Below are 27,408 nucleotides of genomic sequence, written 5' to 3' on the forward strand. Positions count from 1 at the left end.
TTGTACATACCATCATAGATATGAGGCCCAGACTTGCTACCTCCTGCGGCTATTCTTATTTAGATGATCCTACCCAAACCGATACATGTATACATGTACTAGGGGCGAAATCAGAAAACGAAAACCATTGGGATCGGCTCCATTAATACTGGGATCTAATGCATATATAAATAGTGTTAAACTGTATTTTTTTCTATTAGATTTGATAAATTTCATCGGGTCCGTTTATCCCGACAACTTAAGGCAGCTTCGCCCCTGACATGTACCTTCTGCCTTTAAGAATGCTTCCATACCATTCAAAGCATATACCAATATGTTTAAAGTCTACATTTGGCCTTGTAGCTATATGTTTTGGGGTTTGATTGGTTCACTTCCAAAATATTGGCAATGCCAAAATGTGGGCAAGTTTGTAAATTTTGGCACTCATTTGCTTGAAAGTTAAAAAACAGCCCATCTAACCGAGTGTTATTTTAAATTTGCCAAGTTTTTGGTAAAAAAATTAGCATGTCAATATTTTGGCATGCTAATATTTTTGCATCCAACCAATCATACTCTCGAACTCAATAACCGTTCCGACTTTCGAGAAGCTTATTTATAACGAAACAAAACCCTAGCTACCAAAATCAAATGTAAAAAAGAAAACACAGAAGCATGAATAAGTTCAACATTGGAGTTTATAGGATTGTCATCATTTTAAATTTCCACCATTTTTGTGTGTGTGATGGAGTTGTGGGCAATGGAACAACGAGATAGTGATGGCCTTATCCACAAAGCCAGAAAAAGGTGGAGATAGCTGGCGCACATTACTACATTAGAGATCAAAAGCAACCTCTGGCAGTCGATGAGTGCGACACTGGATCTTTTTAGGTATGCTAGTGTTGCATGGGAGCATGAAAAAGGAAGTGTCAAATATCATCATGATGATTGGAGAAACCTTTCGAGGGAAATGAGTGCTTTTCTTGCCTAATATATTAACGGTCAAGATAATGGGTGGTGTCTCAGGTGATATAAATTGTATGCCTTCTTTTTGGGTGATGCGCTAATGGCGAGACTAAAAACATGCCTCAAACTTGTAGCGACGAATGAAATAAACGTTGGCTTTACCATCCCATATACAGGAGCGATGCCTATCTGCCTATGAAAGCTTTTCTTTCATGCATTTGTGTGGAAGCTTCTCCTAATCTCGCGACCCTCCTCGAAATTCCGGCGAGTAAATCAACAAATCTCTTGTTCACCTTTTTGCTACGGAGAATTCATAATGAATTGTCGACGAGCAACAATGGGTCAATGACAACAACACTTACGACTATCATACGAGGTTTTGAAGAGTACTCTCTCCAACATGATACAGCGCAACGTGTGTTTTTCTTTAAAACGGGAAAGCCGTGTGGATCGAAATCGAAAGAGAGGAGGAGAACGAAACAACCCCCTCTCTTCTGGAAGTATGGAACTGCACCGGTCTGTCAAATCCGGCAGCTAGTGAAGCCTCAAGCCGGCCAAGCGGGGCCCACGCCCCAGTTCCCACACGGCGGCGGCCGCGCCCGCCATTTACTCTGCTCCGACGTACTCCTGCCCCCCCCCGCCCGCCATTTACTCTGCTCCGACGTACTCCTGCCCCCCCCCCCCCCCCCCCCCCCCCCCCCCCCCCCCCAAGCTGTCGATGACAGCAAACCCCATTGACTCCCGACACCCACAGCCGCGCTTACCCGCACGTCCTCGACACCCGGGACCCACCATACTAAACCCCTGCCACCGCCACCCGGGCCCCGCCGCGTTCCCCACTCTTCTCTGCTCTGTGCCCCCCGCGGCCGACGTCTATCCCTGTCCAATTCCGAATTCCACTGCGCTGCGCTGGCCCCCTCTCTCGACTCCCTGTCACTGCTCGCTCTCCCTCGGATCCCACGCGGCTGCTGCGGCGGCGGCGGCGGTGGCGGAGGAGGAGGCTTAGGGTTTAGCGCGGGGAGGAGCTAGGGTTTTGGTGGGAGGAGGAGCGGATGGGGACGGCGGGGAAGGGCGCGTGGGTGGTGCCGGCGCCGGCGTACAGGGAGGTGGAGGGGTGGGAGGGCGTGGGGGAGGACGCCCCGGGCTTCAGGTGCGGCCACTCGCTCACCGCCGTCGCGCCCACCAAGGGCCACGGCCCGCGGCTCATCCTCTTCGGCGGCGCCACCGCCATCGAGGCCGGCGCGTCCTCGGGCCTCCCCGGCATCAGTTCGGTGCTCCCTTCCTCGCATCAGCTAAGCTTTGAGTCTCGAATTCTGGTTGTGCTGGTCTTGTGCGTGTGATCTGATGGCGGCGCTGTTTGGGACTGTAACTGAAGGACTCGCGGGGGTGACAAACTCGGTGCACTCGTACGATGTGGAGAAGCGGAGGTGGACAAGGTACGCGCGGCTGCTGCATGCTAGAATTTATGCTTCTTGTTTCATAGAAGGTGGAAATTCAGCTCAATTTCGAGTTCTACTCCTAGTTCGGAGCTTCCTGGGGGACAGTTTCGGTCCTGTATGTATGTGTGGGTTCTGGCCGTAATGCATTAGTTTTCCTTTGTGTTAAGTGCAGTGAAATATGTATGTTATTTTCGATCCTGCTCGCGATTGCATAAAATTGTATGCTTTGCATCCATGTTTGGTGCTTGTCATTGCTTGGTTGTCTGGAATGCAGCCCAATTGCAACTACCAACATGCCGTTACTTTGCTTAACATAATTTTCTTTGTGAAATGGACGAAATGGATTCAAATACTCTGGTTAAATTCTACATTCTGCAGGTTGCATCCCGCTGGAGAACCTCCATCACCAAGGGCCGCACATTCTGCAGCCGCTGTGGGCACCATGGTTGTTTTCCAGGTATAAGAAACATGGGGTCTTCGAATTCCATTTTGGCGCCAACTTAGTTCAGGTGTGACTGATGCAGTGTTGGTACAGGGTGGCATTGGACCAGCAGGGCATTCGACGGATGATCTCTATGTCCTTGACCTCACAAACGACAAGTTTAAATGGCACAGGTTAGGTTAAAGCCAAATATACTATTCTTCCCTTGTTTTTCTATGTGCTTTCCTTTTTTGCTTTTTTGTCGGATTGCGGTCTAATGTTTCCATTTCTGGCACTCACTGCAGGGTTGTGGTTCAAGGGGCTGGTCCTGGTCCTCGCTATGGTCATTGCATGGATTTGGTAGCTCAACGTTATCTTGTCACCGTTTCGGGAAATGATGGTTAGCTCTTTCATGCAAATCGCCCTTAACTATATTTCTGCAATAATCACGACGCATTGCACTTAATATTTTCTTAATGCCCTTTTATTTGATTAGTAACTCATTTTAACTTTCTTTTTCCAATACATTTTTCCCTGGATTGCATTAAAGAGATAAGTAGAGTAATATTGCGGAACTACAACATTGTCGATATTATTGTTGAAAATACTTCAAAAGATCTGGTGTTGTAAATTAAGACGACCAATCTCAAGCAATGCTCTTTTGTAGTGTTAACCTCTGTTGGTCAGTTACTGCTCTTTTGTAAATTAAGACGACCAATCTCAAGCAATGCTCTAGCGGTTTTTTATATAATTTTCTGATCCATGTCACATCTTGTGCAGGAAAGCGGGTCTTATCAGATGCTTGGGCTTTGGATACTGCACAGAAACCATATAGGTGGCAGAAACTTAACCCTGAGGGCGATAGACCTTCAGCAAGAATGTAAGTTGATCCGTGTACTTTATGGAGATGCATGATGAGCTCCATGTTCTTTGTTATGTATACTATCTCCTTTGAATTCTTCTTAGAATGCTTGTTGACATTTTTGGCATATGCCCACATCTTCTGAGTCTATCCATCCAAAATGTTAAATGATTGGAAGAGTTAGATTGCACTGGACAAGTTATTGGGTTATTGCAGATTTTATACTTTAATCTGTACAGACTCATCTACCTTCCAGCCCCTACCTTTTGGAGATTGTTGAATATTTTTTGTACTTCTAACATTATATATTGGTTCTTGTTGGTCAGGTCTCACCCCTTGTGTGTGTTCTTGTAATAGTTCTTAAGGGGTCTGTCTTTGTGGAAGAATAGGATTGGTGTATATTGGGATGATTTCATTGAGGCCTCGGCCGGTATATATAAGAGTACAAGATTTGGGGGGCAAGCCTCCCCGGGATACATATGGCAGTCTACGATACGTATATCTACAACTACCAAATATACTCTAATACTCCCCCGCAGTCACAGCGGGAGCACCGCAAACGGTGAGACTGGAGAAGAGGCCGAAAGCAGGAGCCAACGGACTAACATCCCCCCGCAGTCATAACGTCTATGTGGTGTGGATGCTGCGACTGGAGAGAAAACCGGCGAGTAACTCATGCGGATGGTAGCCCTTTGTGCCGATGTCGAGGTAGCCGAGCTAGAGGAGCCATGGTTGAAGATGCCGTGCGTAGAGTAGCCGAGGTCGATGTAGAGCTGTTGAGATTGCCGAAGACGAGGAAGCCGCACATGAAGCCGCGGGCGCACGAGGAGGCGCCATGGTGGTGGCGTAATGGAGAAGACGTCGGAGACGAAGATGGCGACGCGTCGAGGCAGTCGTAGAGGGAGCTATGCCAAAGTCGATGCAGTCAGGCCATCGGGCGACACATGCCCGAGTTTGCCAGGCTCGGGAACGCATCGAGGACGATGGGCACGCACCGGTGTTGCCAATACCGGACGTGCAAACTGCGTGCAAGGGAGGATGCACAATCAGACGCCGTCGCCGAGGGGGACCAGCAGAGAAGGCCTCCATGGCGGCCGCAGGCGCAGAAGAAGGCGAGGTAGAAAGTGCCAGCCAACGCCTGCTGTTGCTGGAGTAGACGAAGTAGTCGGGGACGAGATGGCGACGCTGGCGACGTGGTTGTGCTAGACGAAGTGAGGAAGGGAACCCAGATTTTCCAGCACAAGGCCGAATGATCCGGATTGCGCGGCGGCGGTGCTCGAAGGAGATGGCGAAGAACTCGTACAGCTTGACAAAGACTATGCGCGGGACGCGCAGCGATAAGTCAACGATGAGGTCGTGGACGTAGTCGGCGGCGGTGAGGATGCAACGGCGAAGGAGACCACGGGTGGCGCCGCGGCTGCCCGAAGAGGCGAAGCAGTGGCAGCCCTCCATACTCGGGGAAGAGGCGCGCAGTACGAGGACGGACGTCACGGGAGTCGGGTGGATCACGCACATCGGCTGATCAGACCGAGTAGCGTGAGGCGAGACGACGGTGGGCGAAGTCGGTGAAGGCGTCCCGATCGGTGAAGGCGACGACGAGCCGGCGAAGGTCGACGTGCGAACGAAGCGGCGAGGAGGGCAGTGCAGATGGGCGTCCCCTAGGGCACCGTCCATGTCACCATGTCGCATGTCGAAGACGAAGAAGAGGCCGGTGAAGTCGACGCTGACGTCGAAGTAGAGGCGCGAGGTCGACGGGCGGTGGACGACTCAATCTCGATCAGTGATCGAGTAAAAATCAGAGAAACTAACCAAAATTAAACCAGCAGCAATGTCTCGTGTAGAACTCTTGGGTGCACGTAGCGCCTCACCCATCTCATCTTTTCTCCTCTCGGCACAACACGCCAGCACAGTCATCTTGCGCGCGAGAGAGAACAGAGGAGGCGGGGGGCGCTAGGAGGAGTCGACGCCAGTGCAGTGGAATCCCCGCCAGGGAAGGGGCGCAGCCTGCCGCGGCCATGGGCCAGGGCCCGACGGGCGTGGATCCCCGCCAGGAAGGAGCCGCGGGCGGAGGGAGGGAGACTGGCAGGACGGGGCGGAGAAGTGGGGGCGCAGCCGGCCGCGGCCACCGACGGGGCAAGGCCCGGCGGGCGGAGCCAGTGCGCCGGTGGTGGAGGACCCCGGCGTGGATCCAGATCCATCGGGGCGGATCCCGCCGGCAGCGGAGATGGTCGGGGTAGGAGGCTGGGGCGGAGAGGGTCCGCCAGGAGAGAAGCAGAGGAGCCAGCCCGCCGACGGCGGATTCTGCCAGGAGAGGTGCAGGAGGGAGGCCAAGGCCAGCTCGTGGACGACACCGAGTGCGTTCTTCACGATCTGTTGTTGCTGGACGACCTTCTACGACGGCGGCGGATCGATTCGATCGACCGCACAGATGGGGAGGGCGCTGCCCCCGGCGGAGGTCATGGGCGACCTCCCCGGGGGCGCGCTAGGAGGCCGTCGAGGTGGCGCGCAGGAGGCGCGCCGTGGAGGACGACCGGCAACGCGAGGAAGGCAGGGGCGTGGGTGGCGGCGGCGGAAGGTTTAGCCTAGGATCCCAAACCCTAATCTCGTGATACCATGTGGAAGAATAGGATTGGTGTATATTGGGATGATTTCATTGAGGCCTCGGCCAGTATATATAAGAGTACAAGACTTGGGGGGCAAGTCTCACCGGGATACATATGGCAGTCTACGATACGTATATCTACAACTACCAAATATACTCTAATAGTCTTGGGCTTGGTACAGGCCCTAATTGTACCTTTTGGGGCTCTTACCCCTCCTTTCTTCTTAATATATTGAGGCGCAGTCCTCCTGCGCTTTCGAGAAAAAAAATGAATCCTCTCCAAGTAAAAAAAAAGTGAAGGAAAGAGAATTGTATGGGGGTGGGGGGGGGGGGGTACTTATTTCGTAAGAAAGTCATATCTGCACTAAATAATTGCTATGGATCATACACTCAGTGCAATAGATGATTGTTCTATGCTGTGAATGTGACGTTAAGTTGGCACTTAGTGTCTTACTCCTTTAAGTATTATGTCTGCATTTAATTCTAAAATGCTTGTTTAAGTATGCAATGTCTTACTTTTAGCTGCTTCTAAATCACTACAGGTATGCTACTGCCAGTTCACGTTCCGATGGCATGCTTTTACTTTGTGGTGGAAGGGATGCTTCTGGAACGGTACGTTCCTTGTTCTTTTGTTACTGTTTCTGCAAGATTGTGTTATTTAGGCTATTTTATTTGTTATGATATTAACCGCCAATATTTACTTCAGCTCTGCTGATCTGAGAAGGTTATATGTTTATACAGTAAAAATGAAGATCCTCAGTAAAGGCTTATGCAATGCTTTCATATGATAAAAAAATGAATTATCCCTTCAGTAGTTTTCAACTTTTCATGCATATTTTCAAATTACATTAGTTGTAAAGTCTTCTGTTGTAATGGTCTATCATTGGAGTTTGGATGAGAAAGCACTTGGAAGCTGAATGCAAAATTTGCTGAGTTACATGCCAAAGAATCGAAATTAGAGAAATACCATTGCAAGGTAGTTCAATTGCTAAATTAAATCGCCATTGTTGTTCTTTTAGTGGAAAATAATTGTGAGTAAAACAATGGTTTTGCGCTCCTTGTCTTGGAATTTGGCCTGCAGTGAGTTTTGTAGTGCATGGTGGTATTTTAGGTGTAGCTTGTGCTGTTCAAATGGGACGCGATAGCACATCAATGCAGTGAATTCATGCTTGGGAGAAGGCTTTACCTTGTTAATCAAATTAGCTACTTCATTTTTCATCAAAAAAATTTATATCTGTTGAGATTTATTTGATGATAATCGCAATGCATTTGCAGCCACTTTCTGATGCTTATGGACTACTGATGCATACCAATGGCCAGTGGGAGTGGACTCTAGCTCCGGGGGTATCTCCATCTCCAAGATATCAGCATGCAGCTGTAAGTTATTACCTATATCATATGTGCAAGCTTTTTTGTTAAAAAAAGTGCAAGTTCAATTACTTGATTTTTATATGACAAATCCATGCCCAGCTGATCTGGAGAATTTGATCCTGATAGAACCTGTTCATCTCAAAAGTGTATTTATTTGTTCTTGACAATGATTCCTTCCTTCTTGCTCCACTTAATTCTGGCATGTTAGTATGCTTTGCTTCTCCTGATAGTCTTAAGCTCTAGGTTTTTGTTGGTGCTCGGTTGCATGTTACTGGAGGTGTCCTTAGAGGAGGGAGAGCTATTGAAGGAGAGGGCGCAATAGCAGGTTAGCTTATTCTTTTGCTCCTTTTACCTCCAGATATATCTATTTATCTCTTGTTCTGACTAAACCTCACTTTCTGAAGTCCTCGACACCGCTGCTGGAGTTTGGTTGGATAGAAATGGCATTGTGACCTCTCGCACTTTAAAATCATCTAATGTGCATGATGCTTCTTCGGATCTACTTCGTCGATGTCGTCATGCAGCTGCCTCTGTCGGTACTCAGATATACATTTATGGTGGACTGAGGGGAGGTAACTAGCCATGGATATCATTTTTGGTGCTGCTCTGCCTTGTTTTGTGTTGGTTCATTTGAAACTCAGAGGACCTTTTTCTATTGACACCATGGAAAATGTGTCTGATCTGTAGTTTCCTTTTGTTATCAGTAGATCGAGTTAGAGTGCTGATGTTTGTTTTTCAAATTTCAATGGAGTGGTTTGTCACTTGTTGTGTTTAGTGACTTAGTGTTGCCAGCCAACAAGTATTTGGATGCTTAGATTCATAGTCTGGTAGATTCTTACAGCACCTGCCAGATTTCATTTAAATTACTGCAGCATTATTGTAGCAGATTTCTGAATATCTGATATCAGGTAATCATATGACCTCCTATGTTTAGCAAGCCACTGATGTTTTATTAGCAAATGATTGAGCAGATGAGTAATTGATCTGCTTGTTGTTTCAATTAGTTTTGTTATTAGGTTTCGGTGACCAGGTCTAGATCATCCCTAATGCAACTTTTGGTGTGATGGTCAATTTACCATCAACTTTGTGCCTCTCAAATCTAATAACATTATTCTCCGACAGATATCCTCCTCGATGATTTCCTTGTTGCTGAGAATGCACCTTTACAATCAGAAATCACTTCATCTATGTACAATGCTGATAGAGTCCCACGGGGGGAAACTCCAAATAGAAATCATAATTATTACTCGGATTCATCTGTCCAGCAATCTTCAAATAACAGGCAAGACACAGATTCTGGTTTTAAGTTTCTGACTCACATCTTTGGTGCTTGTAGAGGTTTCGTGTTTTTGACGATTGTCAAAGCTAAGTGAGTTCACACTGATTTCAGCCCGGACAAAAAGTCAATTGACATGTTGATAGAGGCCTCAACTGCGGAAGCTGAAGCTGTAAGCGCTGTATGGCGAGCTGCTAAGGAAGCATCTGCAGCATCTTCAGAAGACAGTCTTTCAGAGGGAATAGGATCTGAGTCCCCACTGAGTGACACTTCGCCAATGCCTGAAGATTTTGATGATGGGGGCTCCCTAGAACCTGATGTGAAACTACATTCTAGAGCAGTATGTATTCTGATGAAAATTCTCTCCACAACTTTGCCAATACAAATGTATTCAATTATAATCGCGAATTACCCAATTAGGAACTAATTCAGTCTAATATGATAGTCCTCTGCAATTCTCTAGGCTTAACAATATTTGAATGAGATTCCATTAATGGTTGACTGTTTTACCCAAAGGTTTCTGTATGATTTCCTTGCAAGTGCAGTTGTTTTCTTCTTATAAGCTTTATGCTTTGTTAATTTCTGATCAATACAATTTGGTGACCCTGAACTCCTGACCTTTGTTTTTGAAGGTTGTAGTTGCTAAAGAAGCAGTAGGAGATTTAGGATGCTTGGTTAGACAGCTTTCACTCGATCAATTTGAGAATGAAAGCAGACGAATGCACCCTTCAAGCAATGACCAATCTTATCCAGGGAGGAGAGCATTAAATAGACAACGATCACCACAAGGTTTGCATAAGAAGGTATATACTGATTTTGATTTCTGTCAAGTTTATGGTGGGAACTATGTGTTCATACTCTCTTTTGTTGCAGATTATTTCGTTCTTACTTAAGCCAAGGAATTGGAGAGCTCCTGCTGATAGAACCTTTTTCCTTGACTCTTATGAAGTTGGCGAGCTATGCTATGCTGCTGAGCAGATTTTTATGCAAGAGCCAACTGTTTTACAATTAAAAGCACCAATTAAAGTATTTGGTGATCTTCACGGGCAGTTTGGGGACCTAATGCGCCTTTTCGATGAATATGGTTTCCCATCAACTGCTGGTGACATAACGTAAGTAGCTCCTGAAGTTCATATCCCTTTTGAACGTACATTTGAAGCTAGTTAACTATGATTTTTCTGTGCACTATCTTTGTTTTTGTATTGTACAGTGTGGGCTCATCCGCTAATATTGTCACTATTATTGATGCCTTGTATATTTACATTTTCCCTTTCTCTTTCTTTTCCTTTTTTGTTGGTGGCTCATGTTGGGTTTCCTGGCCTACCCTAAGTCCCTTACTTCCTTGGTTCTAAAAGCCTTTGTGTTGCATATTGTACCTGTGTTCTTCCATGTAACTTGTCCTTTTCGTATGTAATAAATTTGCCTTTTTAGGTACATTGATTATCTCTTCTTGGGAGACTATGTTGACCGCGGCCAGCACAGCTTGGAAACAATAACTTTGCTTCTTGCTCTTAAAGTTAGTACCAATTCCTGAAATGTCTTTTCCATTGATGGAACCATTATGTATAAATTTTAGTTCTTATCTTTTGAGAAACATTGCAGATTGAGTACCCGGAAAATGTGCACTTAATCAGGGGAAATCATGAAGCTGCTGACATCAACGCTCTTTTTGGCTTCCGCCTTGAATGCATTGAGAGAATGGTAGGCATAACAGTGCTACGTGTATTTGTTGGAATGAAAATATTGGATGCATTAGTTGAATGAACCCTTTGCTGTAGGGTGAAAGTGACGGGATATGGGCTTGGACAAGATTCAATCAACTGTTCAATTATCTCCCACTTGCTGCCATGATAGAAAAGAAAATAATTTGCATGCATGGTGGCATTGGAAGGTCAATAAACACTGTGGAGCAAATTGAGAAACTTGAAAGGCCTATTACAATGGATGTTGGGTCCATTATCCTCATGGACCTCCTATGGTACTTGGTGACCCTTTTATTGTGTTCTTCACGTTTATCTATAACACGACTACGAACACTTTATTTCTTGTGTAAATGTAGGTCTGATCCTACAGAGAATGATAGCGTCGAGGGTTTGAGACCAAATGCACGAGGACCTGGCTTAGTGACATTTGGGGTACTTCATGATTATTCTGTTGCTGTAGAATTCCTGATGTTTGCCTTTTCTTATTACTTTATCAAGTGCTTGCCATTCCAGATTAAATATTATGTTGGCTCTTCTTTTTTAAACAATCAATCTTATCGCTGGCTCTGTTGATCAAACTTGTTTCCTGTTAAATTTTCAGCCTGATCGAGTAACAGAGTTCTGTAAGCGAAACAAATTGCAATTGATCATAAGAGCCCATGAGTGTGTGATGGATGGGTTTGAGCGTTTTGCTCATGGGCAATTGATTACTTTGTTTTCAGCAACTAATTACTGTGGTATGTATCTTGCATTCTTGCTTCATTTTAGAAGTATATATCTTTTTTTTCTGAGACCTTTACTGCAACAGGTACTGCGAACAATGCTGGGGCCATACTTGTGGTTGGCAGGGGCTTAGTTGTTGTACCAAAGTTAATTCATCCACTTCCACCACCTGTTAATTCACCTGAGTCCTCCCCTGAACGTGGGGATGCCACATGGATGCAGGTATTAATCCATTTCTCCTTTACTTCATATTTTGTGAGGGAATATGAGGATTCGCATGATTGCCAGTAAGAATATTGTTACCAACAACACTAGGCTCTACATTCCTGTTATGCCACTGTATAAGCTATTGATGTCTTCTGTTGCGGGTTGGGTCTAATAATAGGTTAACTTACAATAGACTTGGAATTCTGATTATCTGTAGGAACTTAACATTCAGCGGCCACCTACTCCAACCAGAGGGCGGCCACAAGCTGCCGGTGACAGGAATTCTCTTGCTTACATATGATACATGACAGAGCCACCTCAAGCTTCTGGATCTGTTGTTTGTAATCAGAAATTTGTTGGCAGTTTCAAGGTACATATGGTATACTCCAGAAGAACAATCAACCAACCAACAGGACATCATGGATTTCAACTGTGAAAAGTTTCCTGATTGTCCATTGTAATGCATCAATGTTACGTGTAGTAGATGTGGTACCATGATCTGATCTCCTTATTGGGAAGCTACAAAATAACAAACAGTTCAGATCGGCGTGACATTATATGCCTCCCAACCTGATTCGGTCTCTCTGTACTACATTGTTTGGATAGGAAGATGCAATAGTGATATGATGGACAATAATCAAGTCTGATGTAGTTTTCTGTAATAGCTCACCTGTAATTGTAGTGTACATGGCTAGATTGTTGTTGTTTCAGAGTATGTGTTTGTATACCATGCCCCAGTGTCAGGGCGTTGTTTAAACGCAACAGCTATACAACTTATCAGGTTCTGAGTTTAGATTGGCCTAGGATTTGAGGCTTTTCATCTGCTCTCTGAGGAGCGTGAATGTTGTAAGTTAATGATTGGATTTACATAGGTGTCAATGTGATAAACTAATTAAGTAGTGCTGAAATTCAGTGGCTGCTTCGAGTGACCCAGATGGAAGGTGCTGAATTGGTTGATCTCGCCTTTTTTGCACGGTGTGGGAGCAAGTGCAAGTGCGAGTGCGTGTTGGGGACGGACTTGATTTTCCATCCAGAGACCAAAACGAACAAACCTAACACTATTATCTTGAAATCTCCTCCCAAAATATTCATGGAAAGGGAAACAAGGAGAAAATATTCATGTTAAAAAGAGAAAAATAAAGTCCATGGAAACAAGGAGAAAATATTCATGTTAAAAAGAAAAAAATAAAGAAAATTAAAGTCCATGGAAAAGGAAACAAGGAGAAAATATTCATGTTAAAAAGAGAAAAATAAAGTCCATAAAAATTAACGCTATTATCTTGATTTTCCATCCAGAGACCAAAACGAACAAACCTAACATTATTATCTTGAAATATCCTCCCAAAATATTCATGGAAAAGGAAACAAGGAGAAAATATTCATGTTAAAAAGAGAAAAATAAAGTCCATGGAAACAAGGTGAAAATATTCATGTTAAAAAGAAAAAAATAAAGAAAAATAAAGTCCATGGAAAAGGAAACAAGGAGAAAATATTCATGTTAAAAAGAGAAAAATAAAATCCATAAAAATTAACAATTAACGCTAGAAGGAGGGCTCGAACCTCCGACCTTGTGGTTAACAGCCACACGCTCTGGCCAACTGAGCTATTCCAGCTTTTATTGGACAGTTTGCGCCTATATTTTAATATTCAATGATACCGAGCTGTTAATTCTCACACCATTTCCGCTGGAAGCTCCCTATTCTGGAGCGAAAAGTGCTTCATATAGCATGATTGTTGATTACCGCTTGCGCTGATTGTGGTGGACAAATCGAAGAGAAGCCAAAGGAGCAAGAATGGCAAGCAGAGTTCATTTCATTGGACGTAGGCTGAGTTGCGTGCACAAACTGATCATCCGTGCTAGAATGCTGAAAACAAACACTACAAATACGCTATTTTTCTATTTATTAGGGTGCTCCATATAAATCTATTTTAGATATTTTAGTAAATAAGCCAATTTAATCTAACCTTTTTTATCTTCTCAATTCGATTATCAATTATTACATATGAAAAAGTAATTAATATCTATTTTCTATGAGTAATAAATACGGACATACAAGGGGGGAAAAATCTAAAGATACGAGTGTTTAGACCAAATCTTAGGGTGGGCCCACCACTAGATACACCCCTGTTTTGTGGGGTTCAAAACCCAAGAACACCACACTTAAGAGCAAGGACAATAGTCCCAGCCGGCTGGGAGGGTGCTAGCGCACCGATGGACGTGGGCCCCGCTGATATTTAATGCAGCGTTGTTCAGCTATCCAATAGTAGTGCGCGCATGTGTCTTCGCCGGCTGAGAGTGGGCGCATCGCAAGTTGCCCGCCCGGCTCTCTCTCTCCATTCCTCTCACTTCCATTAGTATACTTGCTCTAAATGAGCATTTTATAGATTCAGATTCTCCACTCTATCCTCTCAGTTTGTCCCTTTTATAGTTACTCTAAAAAAAGTTGTCCCCTTCGATTCACCTCTGCAGCAGCTCTGTGTTATCTCGCAACATGGCTACTACATGTCGGTCTCCGAAGTTTCGCCAGCAGTATGAAAATTCAGGTCAGGAATACAGTTTATACACTAGTACCAGATAAATGACTCAGGCAAGGTTAATGGAACACCGAAACAGCATATAGCAAATCGCGCATCAAACGCTTGTTGCTCGTCACGTCACGGTCAGTGGCAGTGGGCAACAGCCACCACCTCGCCCCGCCATGTCCCGTGTGCCTGCCCTTCCTTTCTCTCACCTCTGGCCTCTTGGTGCTTGCTTTCCCTTTCTCCCACCCGTATCAGGTAGCCACTCAGTTCCTGAATCCAATCTCAGGCTCATTACGATTTCTCACAAGATTTGACGATAAAGTCCCGAAGCTGCAAATTGCTGCTTAAATTCATTCCAACAATACCAACCTTTCAGTTACGGCTATCTCTACACCAGTTTTGGAGCATCATCGTCAAGCTAATTCCGATATACATCGCTCCATGCTCAGCGTTCATGCATTGTACCATCAGGAATCACGGTGCAGCAAGCTCTGTCATTGTCTTTTTTTTTTGAAAGTCTATCATTCTGTCTTGGTGTTGTTTGAATGACCAAATCCATGTGAACTCGAGTAATAGTAATCAGTAGCATGCGTCATGTCTTGACGTTTGAATCCGTACTTCAACTAAGCTATCAACCGCAAACAGATTTTTGGCTACAAAATTTTTGTACAACAGTGGCTTCAGGTAAGTTATCTACCACAAATAACGCTCTCGGCCCTCTCGGCTCTCCATCCATAGTTTCAAATCTCCATGGCGTCCTGTTTCAAATCTCCATGGCGTCCTCTGCCATATTGTGCAGGTCCTCCTCGGTCAGGAGCGTCTTCTTCCCGCCGCTTCCCATCTTGTCGTATGGCTGTGCCATCCTCCGGAGAAACTATTGCAGAGCAAGTATTAGAATCACTAAAAACGAAATGTGACAAGCAACAGACCAGATATTGTCGATGCAAGGGAAATTAGACACCACAATGCAAGCAAGGTGATACAAGTGTGACATGCTGCATCCAAGCATGTGAGAACCACGGAATATGTTTTATGAAAATTTCATGTGTTAGCTACAAAGGAATCAAGTAAGTTGTGCACATGCAGTCTAGTTTCTGGAGAGTGCCATTGGCAATAACATATCTTTACCAGCTAATTTGCTCATTAAAACTTCTAAATTAAAATTGCCTGATGCAATTCAAGCTTCAAAGCACCAGTCATGGAAACTAGAGCCGTAAGACATACCTCTCGAGCTATATGCAGAGCCATATCGGTGCTCAGGTTTAGGTGAGCATCATGCAAGTGTGACAGTATCCACCCAGGCAATTTAGACCGTTTATCATGCCGACTGTACCTGTAAGTAAAAATACCATGGAATTAGCAAACATGAAATTTCGCATAAACCATTATTATACCCAGGTGATTAATAATGCAGGGAATTGGGCAGAGCTAGTATCACTGAAGTATAGATGCAATTTTGATGGACCTCAGGCCAGACACACTTATTTAGTTGCCAAAAAATCCATAGGACCCAAGTATTGAATTAACCAATGATTATTAAGTAAAAATTATTTACAAAAACACAATGATCAAATGTACAGTTTTTAATCGGAAACTCCACCTTCATGCATCATATGCTTCCCAAGGATGCTACCATTTTGTTGACATTTCATTAAAGAATTTTGAACCAAAATGGATCATTTCAACTGGACCACTACATGTCCAAATGCAAGAAAATGGGAACCCATTTTCATCAACATGTTCGGAGAGTAGCTGATACCACAAGATTGATGCCACTTCATCAACATAAAGCAACTATAAACGTGGCTGCTCAGCTAAGCTAGGATACATTAAATCAAGGCAGCAATCAAGTACCTCTTGTCAGCAAATATCATCATCCCATAGTCTGCTTTAGAGCGAATCACACGGCCAACACATTGGGCCGCTTGCCTCTAACATTCATGAGATTTCAAAATTTCAAGAAATTTTGTTAGAAACATTAAAAAAAATTAAAGGTGCCAATCAAAAGGCACTCTTGGCCCTGAAAACAGTGCTATTACCAAAGCATCAAATGTCAGGAAGTCGCCCTCTTTTATCTGAAAAGTCTCTCTTAGGTACTCCAATCTAGCAAGCAATATCCTGCAAATCATATACAGACAAACGAAGGCGATTACTATGAAATGAAAAAGTTACCACAGATTGCAACATAGCAACATTGTTGAGTTGCATTTAACATTTTGAAAGTGTGCTCATGCATCTAAACCACTTATAGGCATGAACCGATGGTAGCTTGGCACCAAAATCAAGGGGTACAGAAGACTGAAATTAGATGTAATAAAACTCACCGGCTTAGTGTGTACTGGAAAGGAACACCAAACATGATAACAAGTCTGCCATAGTGTCGGTCAAAATCAATACCTTCAGCAACTTTGCCCCTGCATTGAGTAAAGTTTTTGCAAGAGTAAATCTATAGCCTAAAATGGCATTGATAACATTTTATTTTATCTGTCACCCTTACATAGTCACCGAACTGATATTAAACATGAACAAACAGCGAATTTCGAAGAATGCTTTCTGATTGGAAAATGATACAGCGGGAACCAACCTGGCAACAGAGAAGAAAACAGCACCTCTTCCACAGTCGCACGCCTTTCTGTAGTTATCAAGAGCCAAAGTTGTCTCAACGACATCTGGAGTTTCGATGAATACTAATTTATGTTGCATGATGTCCTGTGACATTGTAACAAGTTTTAGTTCTTGAGAACTCTCACATATATATATCTTATCTGGGTAAAATAGGAAATCATAAAATTATCCTTGAGAATAAAGTAAAAAAATTTAAGGACTTGGGATGCAATCAAGGACACCATGTGGACGCTACACAATTTCATGTCATCCCTTATAAATTATATAACAAATGACTACCATATCTTTGGTGGACAACACAAGTGATTAGTATATCTTTTTTAGATAACAAATATGCATATTGCTGGCGCAGTAAATAATTAGATGGTGGCTAACTGTCTATATGAGTGCTATACAGGCCAAAAACTTAGGTTTAATATGAACCCAGGTCAATGGATGACTCAACTCTTGTATCAATACATAGTTGCATGGAAAATCCAGAACATGTTTTGGAAATATGGCATCAGATACTTATAAACCATAACATATTGTTCTAGAGGAGCTGTGCGACAGTCAGTCCATAAACTTGCAGAACTGCATATGATTACACAATTAGAGTCATTGCCAGTTAGCTGTAGTACACTTTTTATCTGAATTATAGCAACTCTATGAAAGAATCAAAGAATAATGTCAGGTGAAAGAAATAACCTGCAGAATTCCCATTTCATGCCAGCTGTTGACAATACCATCCATATAGGAGTAACTGACAAAAAAGCAAACTATGCCATCTGGAACAGCAGAAGCCATTTCCAGCAAGAGGCGGCCATAATTCCTCACCACACCAGGATCACCACGCATATCAAACTTTGTACTCACAGGTAGTTGATCACTGAAAATGATGTAAGGATTAAAGTTTACACAAAGGTTTAGTAAAATGAAACTGTAGAAACAACTGAAGGGCTCCAATAAGCATCATGTGATTCTCAGGAATGAATTGTATCATTTACAAAAGTTGGAAAATGCTGTCAATACAAGCATATAAACAATCAGACAAGCTACATAACATTCTGATATATGAACTATGAAGTTCAAGTGGGATCAGTTCATACCTGCCTCGAGTCAAGACCATGGGACAAATACAATCCCTTGTTAAGGACATTGTGAAACTTCTGCTTATCACAGGATTAAAATTCAAGAGACGAGGATAAAGATCAATTGGGCTGAGAGTTCCAGAAGTGATCACAACTGTTTCAAAACGATCAAAAACAGGTCTTATTGCGAGTGAAGCATCATGACAGCTCAGCTGCAACACATACAAGCTCATTAGCACATTAATGAAGCAGTTTGGTTACAATGGCATCATGATCACCAAGATTAGGATGGATACCTGAATCACAGGATCACGAATGTCAGGCATTCTTTCGTCATATGGTTCTATTATTATGGAAAAGCCTCGTGTGTAAGTTCCAATCAATGTGGCAAAGTCACAGATGGTCTGAATGTGCATAAACTCATCTGTATCGGTTATCTCTAGTGTCATCATTAGGGAGTGTAGCCGGTCATAACAAAACCTGAGCATTTTCTGGTCGATTCCAGCCTGGGAGTGGATTGACGCAACAAAGGCAACGGGCATTTCATTCTCAACGTTTTCTGTTTCCAGCCGTCCATCAAGGAATCTCACAAGCCGGCGCAATACAGCAAGGAAATGCTCAGCCCTCCTTATGTTTCCAGGAACAGCTTCCTTCAGAATGTCATCAGGCAGAGCCGGATTGGCAAGCCAAGCATCCGATACTTCGTCACAAGAAGCATATTAGTGTGAGTTATCTGCGGAAGGACACAACTGACAGGGCTAAATGCAGGAATAGTAGTGAGAAAAAGGAATACTCACTTGGTAGATTTCCCCTCTGTGCCAGCCCATCCACCAGTCTGTTGTACTCAGCACGAAGCCTATTGGCATCAGTGGCCTTGAACCTTCCTACCAAATATAGCAGTTAGCAAGCAAGCTTCAATTACCGATCACAAAGTTTGATCCTTTTGAAGACACAGTATCTAATTGTTTAGTAACTACTAGTGGATGAACTGAAGCTTCTCCAACGGTTGAGAAAAGTACCTGTCAATTTCTTGTGAGATACGCCGCAGATTCCGCTCAGCGCCTTCTAGCGTCTGCTTGCGGATGCTGACGCTCAGTGCTTCGATGCAGACATTGTCGATGTTGTGCGCCTCATCGAACACGACCACACACTCCTTCTGCATCTCCCTTGACACAATGCTGGCCACCTTGGGATCGAGCAGGTACTGGTAGCTATACACCACAACATTGGCGTACTTGACCATCTGCCTGGCGAGGAAATAGGGGCAGACCCGGCGCTGCCTACCCAGCGCGCGGAGGTCAGCGAGGGTGTACACCCCGGGGGGCATGAGGGGGGCGAGGTCCCCGCCGGCGGCGGCGCGGTCGAACGTCTCGTAGAACTCGCACAGCTGCGTGGACTCCGGGTCGGACGCGGCCTTCTCGCGGACCCAGGAGGCCGTGAGGCGTCGGCACGCGGTGTCCACGGAGTCCCGGACCGCGGCGGCGGACGCCTGCGGGTGGACGCAGAGGTTCTTGCGGGAGGAGAGGCCGAGCGCGAGGAGGGAGCGGGAGGCGGCAGGGGGCAGGTGGGCGAAGAGGAGGCGGAGCTCGGCGAGGGTCTTCTCCATCTCGTGCACGGTGCGCGTGCAGTAGATGAGGCGGAGCGGGCGGGACGGGTTGGCGAGGGAGTAGGAGGTGATGAGGGAGATCAGCGCCGCCGTCTTGCCGGTGCCCGTGGGCATCTCGAGCAGCGCGTGCCCGCGCGCGTCGAGGGCGCGCTTGAGCTCCCCCATGTACGCGTGCTGCTCCGGGTAGATCGCCGCGTACGGGAAGTGCACCGGCATGCCATCCAGGTCGAACCGCATCGTGGCGGCGAGGAGGGGGCGCGCGCGCGGGCAACAGGGATTGGGAGGATAGGAGTCGCCGGAGCCGGTGCCCGCGCCGCCGCCGCGGGGAGGAGAGCACGGGAGGTGGTGGAATGCCCCGCGGGCCGGGTGCGTGCAGACGAGCCGAGGGAGGGCCAAGATACGGTGGGCTTCGTTCGTGATAAGTAGATGCTTGGGCCGAGACGGTCCGAATTTTTTTTCCATCATGGGCCTGTCCCCGAATTTCATTACTTCAGAAGCAACAAAATTACGGTGAATATAAGGTGGGCTTCGTGATAAGTAGATGCTTGGGCCGGGCCGGGCCGACTACAGTACCTTCTCCTGCTATTCTTCTCTTGTTGTGGGCCTGGACACCCTCGATCTTCCCCTCTTTGCTCCTGTTTCTCCACTACAACTGTACAAGTGTTCATCCGTATGTCAAAAAAAAAATGTCCCTGAAAAAAAAGTGTTCATCCGACCTCATCCTGCCGACCTGTCCTCGTCATGGTAACCGCATCCCATCAGAGAAACCCCCCAACCACGCCGGTGCTCGCCATAATTGTAGAAGAGGGTGACGGGAAAGATCAGGTGCCGAGATTAAAAACATCAAAGTGATTATATCTAGTTTTTTTAGATAATGGAAACCACATTCCGGCCTCTACAAGCGCACACAACCAATATTTTGATCTTATTACATAAACGTCAGGCTACCGACTGACACCAAAGGAGCAAATGAAAAAGACTACTAGGAATCCAGTCTGTTATTAAACTTCCAACCAAATCTAGAAAACAACTCCAACGCCGTCGTCTCTAAATTTTTGCTCACAGATCGGAGTAACTCCTGTGTTCCTGTCGGTTGCAAGAGCGCCCAGAACCGAAACCAGTATGCCCCTCTGAATAAAGCATGCAGAAAAGAAATAATCTAATATTATTAAAACAAATGTCATTTCCTGCAGCGCCAAATTGCCCAACAAAGGACAGCAACATCCACTAAGATAAGTTTGCGCTATTTAGCATCTATGTCTAACAACCAGATAGACGACATATGCGCAACTGAACTAGGAGGAGGTAAGCCTGTGGCTACTGCCACCACTCTCCAAAGATTTTTGACATGATGACAATCAAAGAAAAGGTGTTGGATCGTCTCGTTACAATTACAAAAGTAACATTTGTAACTACCATCCCAATTCTTTTTAGCTAAGTTATCCTTTGTTAACAACACCCCTTCAAGAGGTACCAAAAGAAGATCTTAATTTTTAGCGGGATTTTCAACTTTCAGATATATTTATATCAGAACAGGACCTGTTGATTAATCAATTTTTGGTACATAGAATGGACTAAAAATTGTCCATTATTATGTAATTTCCAAGAAATAGTGTCCCTTCCCTCCGCTAAGTTAAAATCCCTTAAATAAGCCACAAGATTAATATATTCAGTTAGCTTAACTCCTACCAACGTTCTGCAAAAAGAGAGATTCAAGGGGTTGGTAGACATTACTTGTTCCACAGTATCATGCTTATTATACACAACATGATATAAATTTGGGAACCACTCATTGAATGGACGATTTCCTCTCCAAACATCTTCCCAGAAGCTAATCTGGGAACCATCTTTGATATTGTAGGATGTGTAGGAGAGAAAAGTATGTTTAACATTGAGGAGACCCTTCCAGAAATGAGAATCCGTTGGTTTAGCACTCACTTGAGACAATGTCTTTGAGCCTAAATACTTCTTTCTGAGCAAGGATAGCCAAATACCATTTTCGTTAAACAGTTTGAATAGATTATATCTAGTACCACACTACCATTATGAAATATTCTAGTGCCATTATGAAACCAAGTTGTCGACTAAACCGTCCTCACTTATCGCCAACTTCATCATCGCAAACGGCTCCTGCACCAACTTCATCGTAGTTTGTGGCTAGGAGACTGCAAATCCCCCTCGCTCTTTTTTTTCGCGACCGTGCCTGGACACGTTTTTCAATAAGAGGAAAGAAGAAAAGTTGGTTACAGAAGACTGGGTCTGGAGAATTAGAACCAGACCTAAACACAGTACCCGATTACTTGGTAACAATAGCGCGACCTGAATATACACCCGAAGATGTTACAGCCGACTCTAGCTGTCTATAACCTGCAGATATCCACCGCGGTGGACGCTCTTTTGATGCCGACGAGGCAGGGATATCAGGAAATGTGCAGAGCTCTTGCTCATGCTCACATCCACGGCCTGCCCAAGGCACACTGCATCCCAGTTTACAGAGGCACGACTCGTTTCCTGTTGCTGTATGGACATGAACTCGAGCACTTCCCAAGCACAACTCTTTTGTTTGAAAATTCGATTTACCAATAAGTTTTATGGAAATAAAAAAGATGAGATATTTCTCCTTTCTGAAATCACAGTGTTCTTCTGCGCATGTAATCATCAGATGCAGTTCGTCAAGGGAAACATTTGATCGCAACTTTGTTTTATTGGAGAAGAAAATCATTTGATGTGGACAAAAGTTGTTTCTTTGAAGCTTCCTCCTGTCAAAGTATTGCTGCTTCAGATCGCAGCGATCGCAACAATTGAACAGCACGAGCGCCGTCGGATGTGACTTGTCTGAAGACCTTCCGAGGTCTCTACGTTTTCGCCTGGAAGGACAAGTCACAAGTGTCTCTGTGCGCGGTGTGTCCAGACTCGAATCTCGCAATGATTGGTGGGTCCCAGCGCCAGTGAGATGGATGTCAGGTCAAATGGTAGTAGTACCACTACGCTATGACACTCGGTCATGTGCTGGTTCATGGAAGGGGCATGGAAACTGCGACGAGACCATCTTGTTTGTCCATGCTCGATTGTGACTTGTGGCCCACCCATTTGTCGAACTCAACGTACTCCATGTAGTAGTGCTATTTCTTTTAAGTACCAAAACGAACGGCATTTCCTTATCACGCAAGATAACCCAAAACAATTAATCGAGAGCGACATAGTAAGATGCCCACTGACTATATGGATAATTTGCTTTACACGTGGATCTCTAGTTTTTTCACACATTGGTTCTTGTGATTATGACGCAAGAGAAGGAACAACCAAATATGTGATGGATTTAAATTTCAAACCCATACCCATCCTGTAGGCTTCGTGGATTTCTAAACATGGCAAGGACGATGGCCTTCAACAATGACACACCTTATGTCTAACATGTTACAGAATGTCTTTTTTTTAATCCAATTTACTAACTGGTAGCACTCAATTTGTCCTAAATTATTAGTTGTTTTGAATTTTCTAGGTACACAATTTTTGCTGTACATTTAGATATATATTGTGTCTAGATGCATAACAAGTACTTAATAAGAAGGCTTGCCAAGTCTATTCAATTCAAGCTCTACCCAAGCTCCACTGATCAATTGCCAAATGGATGGTTTTAGCCTAAGGTAAAAGAAAACAAAAGTGTTATATAGTAGCCCAAGCTCCATCACATTCAATAAATGCATTCATTGAACACGTGCTAGACGATTATAACTTTAAATAAAACGCAATGAACTAAAATGTCTTTTAAAATAATATTAGGCACGAATGAAAACATGGAGCAGATTCAGATTCATATGGCATTCTTAAGAGCAAGTATTATAACAGGCTGTAAACAGGCTAAATGCTGAGGTGGAGAAGAGAAGAGAGGAGAGAGAGGAGAAGCGGGCTGTAAGCTTTTAACCGGCTTCAACACAGTAACCAAGAAACTTTATGTCAGAGATAGGTGGGCCATGTATTAATAATGAAGAACTAAACTATTATACAAGTAGATTAAGAGGTAGGCTATAAGAATCCTTACAGCCAGCGGCAAGCTAAATTATTAGCTTTGCTCTAACAAAAGAAAAAACGTGCTTAGTGAATTGTTAATTTTATGGAAATTGAGGGAGTTACAGCCAAGATGTACTTCACCCAGCATGGTAAATCAGAATCTAGGTTCTATTTTGGAATATTAGCTCTACGATAATTTTAAGAGCTAATATTTAGCTTTAAATTGGTAGTCTAAAAATTATCATATGGTGGGCTGTTTGGATCTATGGACTAATGTCCAACCTCTCTCTTCCATTTCCATGCTTCCGTGTGCAGGCAAACTTACCTTTTTTTTTATGGAGCTCACATAAATTAGCTCTCACATAAATTAGCTCCATTAGCACCCCTAGAGGGGCTAAGGATTGGGGAGGGTGGCTAATTCATTTTAGCCCAAATTGTCCCACCTATTTAGATGTATGAGGATAATCTATAGGACTAAAAAGTGAGGGAATAAAAATTATTCCATGTATCCGAACACGGCCTAGTCTAATAAAGTTTACTCTACTGGGAGTGTAGTTTGGGTTTTCCTTTGATATGATAACGGAAAGCGCTCGGCAGGTGCATTTGTTCTTTCGCCTACCGCAGCCCAGCGCGGCGGCACCCTCCCGGCTCCCGCCCACTTGGCCACTTCGCTCGCTCCCCGCCCGGCGGCGCAACGATTCTTTTTCTCCTCGTCCGGAAGCCCCTCCGCAGCCGCAGCAGCCGGCGTCCGCCGTCGCACTCAGGTGACAGCCCCGCCTCCTTCCCATTCTCCTCCGTCGTCATGTTCTTGCGTGGATGCGGCTACTGTTCGATTTCTTAGAAAACTTTTGACTTTCGATCCATGTGTTCAGCCAATGCATTGCGCAATCTCGCCTCCGCCCCGTGAATCTGGCCCGTACGGCAGCGTAGGTTCGGCTGCGGCGCAGCATGTCTCTGACGGCCGCATTGTTCTGCTAAAAGCCAAATCAAAGTTTGTGCAGCCTGTCCCAATTCTTCCATTAGATGGTGGTCTTGCTGTTTGTCTCACATGGGGTGTGGTGGGGGTTTGGGATAGACGCATATAATTTCCTAGACAACATACATACTCAGCAGAGCTTATCTCCTTCGCTTCCTTATCAGTATATAGGCATATAGCCTGTGTGGATGGCTGCCTGTCAATAGCAATTGCTGGTATAGACTTATGGTTGCTTCTAAAGAGTTAGTATATTAAGGTGGGGGGAGATGCTACCTGTAGATGCAGTCATCCTTTAACTCTCTTTTTTTTCCTATAAAGCAAGACTTTATCAGTTGTTGACCAAGTAGCAGCTGAAGAATAAGGAGCACATTGTTGTGTATGCCGTGTTTGTCCAGGAAAGTGTACAGTCAAAAGCATTTCGTCTTCTGCTACTTCTTCAGCTGATTTGTTCCCGATGGATAAGCTCGACGGCTCTGCGCGTCTTGTGATTGTCTCTGATCTTGACCAGACGATGGTGTGTGTTTTGATTGAAACCTTTAGTTTATCCAGATTCAGGAGCTTGCTCATACTGTTCAGTTTTGGAGCTGATCAGTGTGTCTTCTTTTGGATAATTTACTCGCAGATCGATCATGACGATCGAGAGAACTTGTCCTTGCTTAGGTTCGAGGCACTGTGGGAGGCCGAGTTCTCCCAAGATTCTCTGCTGGTCTTCTCAACTGGAAGAACGCCGATCAGTTACAAGGGCTTGCGGAAAGATAAGCCTCTGATCACACCAGACATCACTATTATGTCTGTTGGAACTGTGATTGCATATGGTGAAGAGATGATCCGTGATGTTGGCTGGGAGGAATATTTGGATAATAAGTGGGACAGGAACATCGTTGTCGAGGAGACAGCTAAGTTCTCTCAGCTAAAGCCTCAGGCATGTCTAGTTGTTACGATGATTACTTTTTGTTGGTTAGTCCCATTTTGATGTCTGAACTAGAGCAGTGTATGTAATTGCTCGTAGTATTGATGCAGCCAGAGAGGAATCAAGGTCCCCATAAGGTTAGCTTCTTCGTTGGTAAGCAAGGTGCGCAGGAAGTAATGGATTCTCTCCCTCAGAAGTTGGAGAAACGAGGGGTAAGGCACATGCCTCGAGGTTTCTCTTTCAGTTGTTTTCTCAATTATTTTAACACTGAAGAGACTTGGTTTTACTTCCTGCTTAACTGTGACCAGCTAGATGTGAAAATAGTCTACAGCAGTGGTGAGGCCCTTGATGTTTTACCACAAGGTGCAGGGAAAGGGCAGGCTCTTGTATATTTGTTGAATACACTCAAATCACATGGGAAACCACCAAATAATACTCTTGTTTGTGGTGACTCCGGAAATGATGCAGAATTATTCAGTGTCCCATCTGTACATGGCGTCATGGTCAGTGATTCCGTGCACAAGGAGTTTCTTGAAACTGTCAAGTAATGTTTGCTCAATACAATTGTTACTCCAATTAGCTTACTAAATGGTTTTTAAATCATGCTCAGGTCAGTAATGCCCAAGAGGAGCTGCTTCAATGGTATGAAGAAAATGCAAAAAATAACCCTGAAATAATTCATGCAACTGAGAGATGTGCTGCCGGTATCATGCAAGCTATCGGTCATTTTAAACTAGGACCCAATGTTTCTGCAAGAGATCTCAATTTCCCTTATCCAAAGGCAGACACCATCAAGCCTGCAGAAGTGGTGGTGAAGTTCTATGTTCTCTATGAGAAGTGGCGGAGGGGTGAGCTTCCAAAGTCTTCATCAGTTATGGAGTACTTGAAAAGCATTACCGTAAGTACTTCCTTCTTTTCAGTTCTCGGAGTATACTTGGTCTTTGTTTGTTCATATTCGTTATGTTTTAGTCTTGATCACTTTCATACTGTGGACAGCACAGAAATTAATTACACATTTCACAGTTCTGAAGTTATTCCAGATCAGATCATACTACTAGTCATTTGTCTGAGAAAATACACATTTTGCTGCCTCAAATTGTTTCTTTGAAGTTTCTTCAACAGATCCTTTTTCTTTTGTAGCATTTGAATGGAACAATTATTCATCCTTCTGGATCAGAGTGTTCTCTTCATGCATCCGTTGAAGCTCTAAGTTCTTGCTATGGTGACAAACAAGGCAACAAGTTCCGGGTATGGGTGGATAGACTAGTTACATCACCAATTGGTACAAGTAACTGGTTGGTGAGGTTTGATAACTGGGAAATAGAAGGTCTGCCCTCATCCTCTTCACATGATAAACTGATGGTGGCCCTTAATCATATTAGTAGTTGCCCACTTTCTGATATAGCTTCGTGACATGTTTGATTTTATCATGCCATATCTTTATTTTCCTTCTTGTTTCTTTTGTCCTTGTATTATTGAGCTTCACTGTAGTTCCTGCTATTTTCAGGCGGTGCTCGGTATTGCTGCCGCACAACTCTTCTGCTGAACATGAAGGTAAATTCTCCTGATTCTATGAGAATTGTTGGTTGTGTTGCAGTTGCTTAGTCTCGTGCACCTGTATAGTGTATATTTTAACTATTTCTATCTGCTTGAACTCACAGCCTGAGACTCTAGAGGGCTTGGAGCTGACACACATTCACAAGACCTGGGTTGAAGGGCACTCTGCAGGGAGCGAGCACACGTTTATCTTGTAGGTCAATTAGTCACTTGCAAAGTGCAAACAGGCATAGCATATCTTTTTCTTCAAGAGCCCAAATAGAATCAGAGTGTATTTCCAGATACACTCAATACTTGGTAATTCCATGTAATGCACAATGTACAATAAAATATGTTCCATGATTCTGTCTTGTGAAGTCCATGAGATCCAAAGATTAACTGAAGCTCTTGCCTGAAAAAAATGTTTGTTGATTTCACATGATTCAGTAATGGGACCTGTTGTTCTCTTTTGCTGAGTCCCTTAAGGAAAATTAAATATGACCCTTCCAAAAGAAAAGGTAATAATGTGTGCAAATTGGTCTAACCCAGCACAGATAGTATAATGTCTCAAACAAGTTATCCTGGTTCATGTTCATTCCCAGAAG

General features: G+C 44.2%; 3 protein-coding genes and 1 non-coding gene across 6 annotated transcripts; 2 read left to right on the forward strand and 2 right to left on the reverse strand.

Moving 5' to 3' along the window:
- The first annotated feature begins 1,764 nt into the window (after positions 1–1,764).
- LOC120664225 (serine/threonine-protein phosphatase BSL1 homolog) lies at positions 1,765–12,478 on the forward strand. Of its 2 annotated transcripts, XM_039943323.1 has the most exons (21): positions 1,772–2,208; positions 2,318–2,378; positions 2,760–2,838; positions 2,917–2,996; positions 3,108–3,202; positions 3,583–3,682; positions 6,809–6,878; positions 7,542–7,643; positions 7,881–7,962; positions 8,042–8,209; positions 8,760–8,919; positions 9,028–9,253; positions 9,546–9,716; positions 9,787–10,025; positions 10,345–10,429; positions 10,516–10,614; positions 10,692–10,891; positions 10,973–11,048; positions 11,218–11,353; positions 11,425–11,561; positions 11,764–12,478. In XM_039943323.1, the coding sequence occupies exons 1-21, from the start codon at positions 1,995–1,997 to the stop codon at positions 11,845–11,847; spliced, it is 2,664 nt and encodes an 887-aa protein (XP_039799257.1). In that variant the 5' UTR covers positions 1,772–1,994; the 3' UTR covers positions 11,848–12,478. The 2 variants fall into 2 exon arrangements, with proteins under 2 accessions (XP_039799255.1, XP_039799257.1); XM_039943321.1 differs by having other exon boundaries at positions 1,765–2,208; positions 10,692–11,048.
- A 607-nt stretch (positions 12,479–13,085) lies between these two features.
- On the reverse strand, positions 13,086–13,159 carry TRNAN-GUU. The gene has a single exon. It is a non-coding gene; the product is annotated as a tRNA-Asn (tRNA).
- Positions 13,160–14,609: 1,450 nt separating this feature from the next.
- LOC120664226 (general transcription and DNA repair factor IIH helicase subunit XPD-like) lies at positions 14,610–19,740 on the reverse strand. Its single transcript, XM_039943324.1, has 11 exons — positions 18,784–19,740; positions 18,562–18,644; positions 18,061–18,464; positions 17,783–17,976; positions 17,382–17,562; positions 16,654–16,778; positions 16,394–16,483; positions 16,109–16,187; positions 15,924–16,000; positions 15,294–15,402; positions 14,610–14,943 (listed from the first exon to the last, which is right to left on the reverse strand). The coding sequence occupies exons 1-11, from the start codon at positions 19,605–19,607 to the stop codon at positions 14,833–14,835; spliced, it is 2,277 nt and encodes a 758-aa protein (XP_039799258.1). The 5' UTR covers positions 19,608–19,740; the 3' UTR covers positions 14,610–14,832.
- Positions 19,741–23,939: 4,199 nt separating this feature from the next.
- On the forward strand, positions 23,940–27,185 carry LOC120664227 (probable sucrose-phosphatase 3). Of its 2 annotated transcripts, XM_039943326.1 has the most exons (9): positions 24,015–24,145; positions 24,753–24,871; positions 24,980–25,279; positions 25,378–25,479; positions 25,576–25,770; positions 25,878–26,165; positions 26,408–26,594; positions 26,775–26,821; positions 26,929–27,185. In XM_039943326.1, exons 2-9 carry the CDS (start codon positions 24,812–24,814, stop codon positions 27,019–27,021), a joined length of 1,272 nt encoding a protein of 423 aa, XP_039799260.1. In that variant the 5' UTR covers positions 24,015–24,145; positions 24,753–24,811; the 3' UTR covers positions 27,022–27,185. The 2 variants fall into 2 exon arrangements, with proteins under 2 accessions (XP_039799259.1, XP_039799260.1); XM_039943325.1 differs by lacking the exon at positions 24,753–24,871 and having other exon boundaries at positions 23,940–24,145; positions 25,018–25,279.
- The last annotated feature ends 223 nt before the right edge of the window (positions 27,186–27,408 follow it).

Source organism: Panicum virgatum, chromosome 3N (genome assembly GCF_016808335.1).
Source record: "Panicum virgatum strain AP13 chromosome 3N, P.virgatum_v5, whole genome shotgun sequence".
Classification (NCBI taxonomy): domain Eukaryota; kingdom Viridiplantae; phylum Streptophyta; class Magnoliopsida; order Poales; family Poaceae; genus Panicum; species Panicum virgatum.

Bases quoted from the DNA above. Each gene is read 5' to 3' on its own strand.
- LOC120664227 (XM_039943325.1), top strand. From the start codon at position 23,955: ATGATAACGGAAAGCGCTCGGCAGGTGCATTTGTTCTTTCGCCTACCG. The intron at 24,146-25,017 runs GTGACAGCCCCG...GTCCTTGCTTAG, and splicing joins GCGTCCGCCGTCGCACTCAG to GTTCGAGGCACTGTGGGAGG. The intron at 25,480-25,575 runs GTAAGGCACATG...AACTGTGACCAG, and splicing joins AGAAGTTGGAGAAACGAGGG to CTAGATGTGAAAATAGTCTA.
- LOC120664225 (XM_039943321.1), top strand. From the start codon at position 1,995: ATGGGGACGGCGGGGAAGGGCGCGTGGGTGGTGCCGGCGCCGGCGTAC. The intron at 10,615-10,691 runs GTAGGCATAACA...CCTTTGCTGTAG, and splicing joins TTGAATGCATTGAGAGAATG to GGTGAAAGTGACGGGATATG. The intron at 11,049-11,217 runs GTACTTCATGAT...TTAAATTTTCAG, and splicing joins CTGGCTTAGTGACATTTGGG to CCTGATCGAGTAACAGAGTT.
- LOC120664226 (XM_039943324.1), bottom strand. From the start codon at position 19,607: ATGCGGTTCGACCTGGATGGCATGCCGGTGCACTTCCCGTACGCGGCG. The intron at 18,645-18,783 runs GTACTTTTCTCA...TTTGGTAGGAAG, and splicing joins ATCTCACAAGAAATTGACAG to GTTCAAGGCCACTGATGCCA. The intron at 16,484-16,653 runs GTTGGTTCCCGC...TACTCAATGCAG, and splicing joins GTTTTCTTCTCTGTTGCCAG to GGGCAAAGTTGCTGAAGGTA.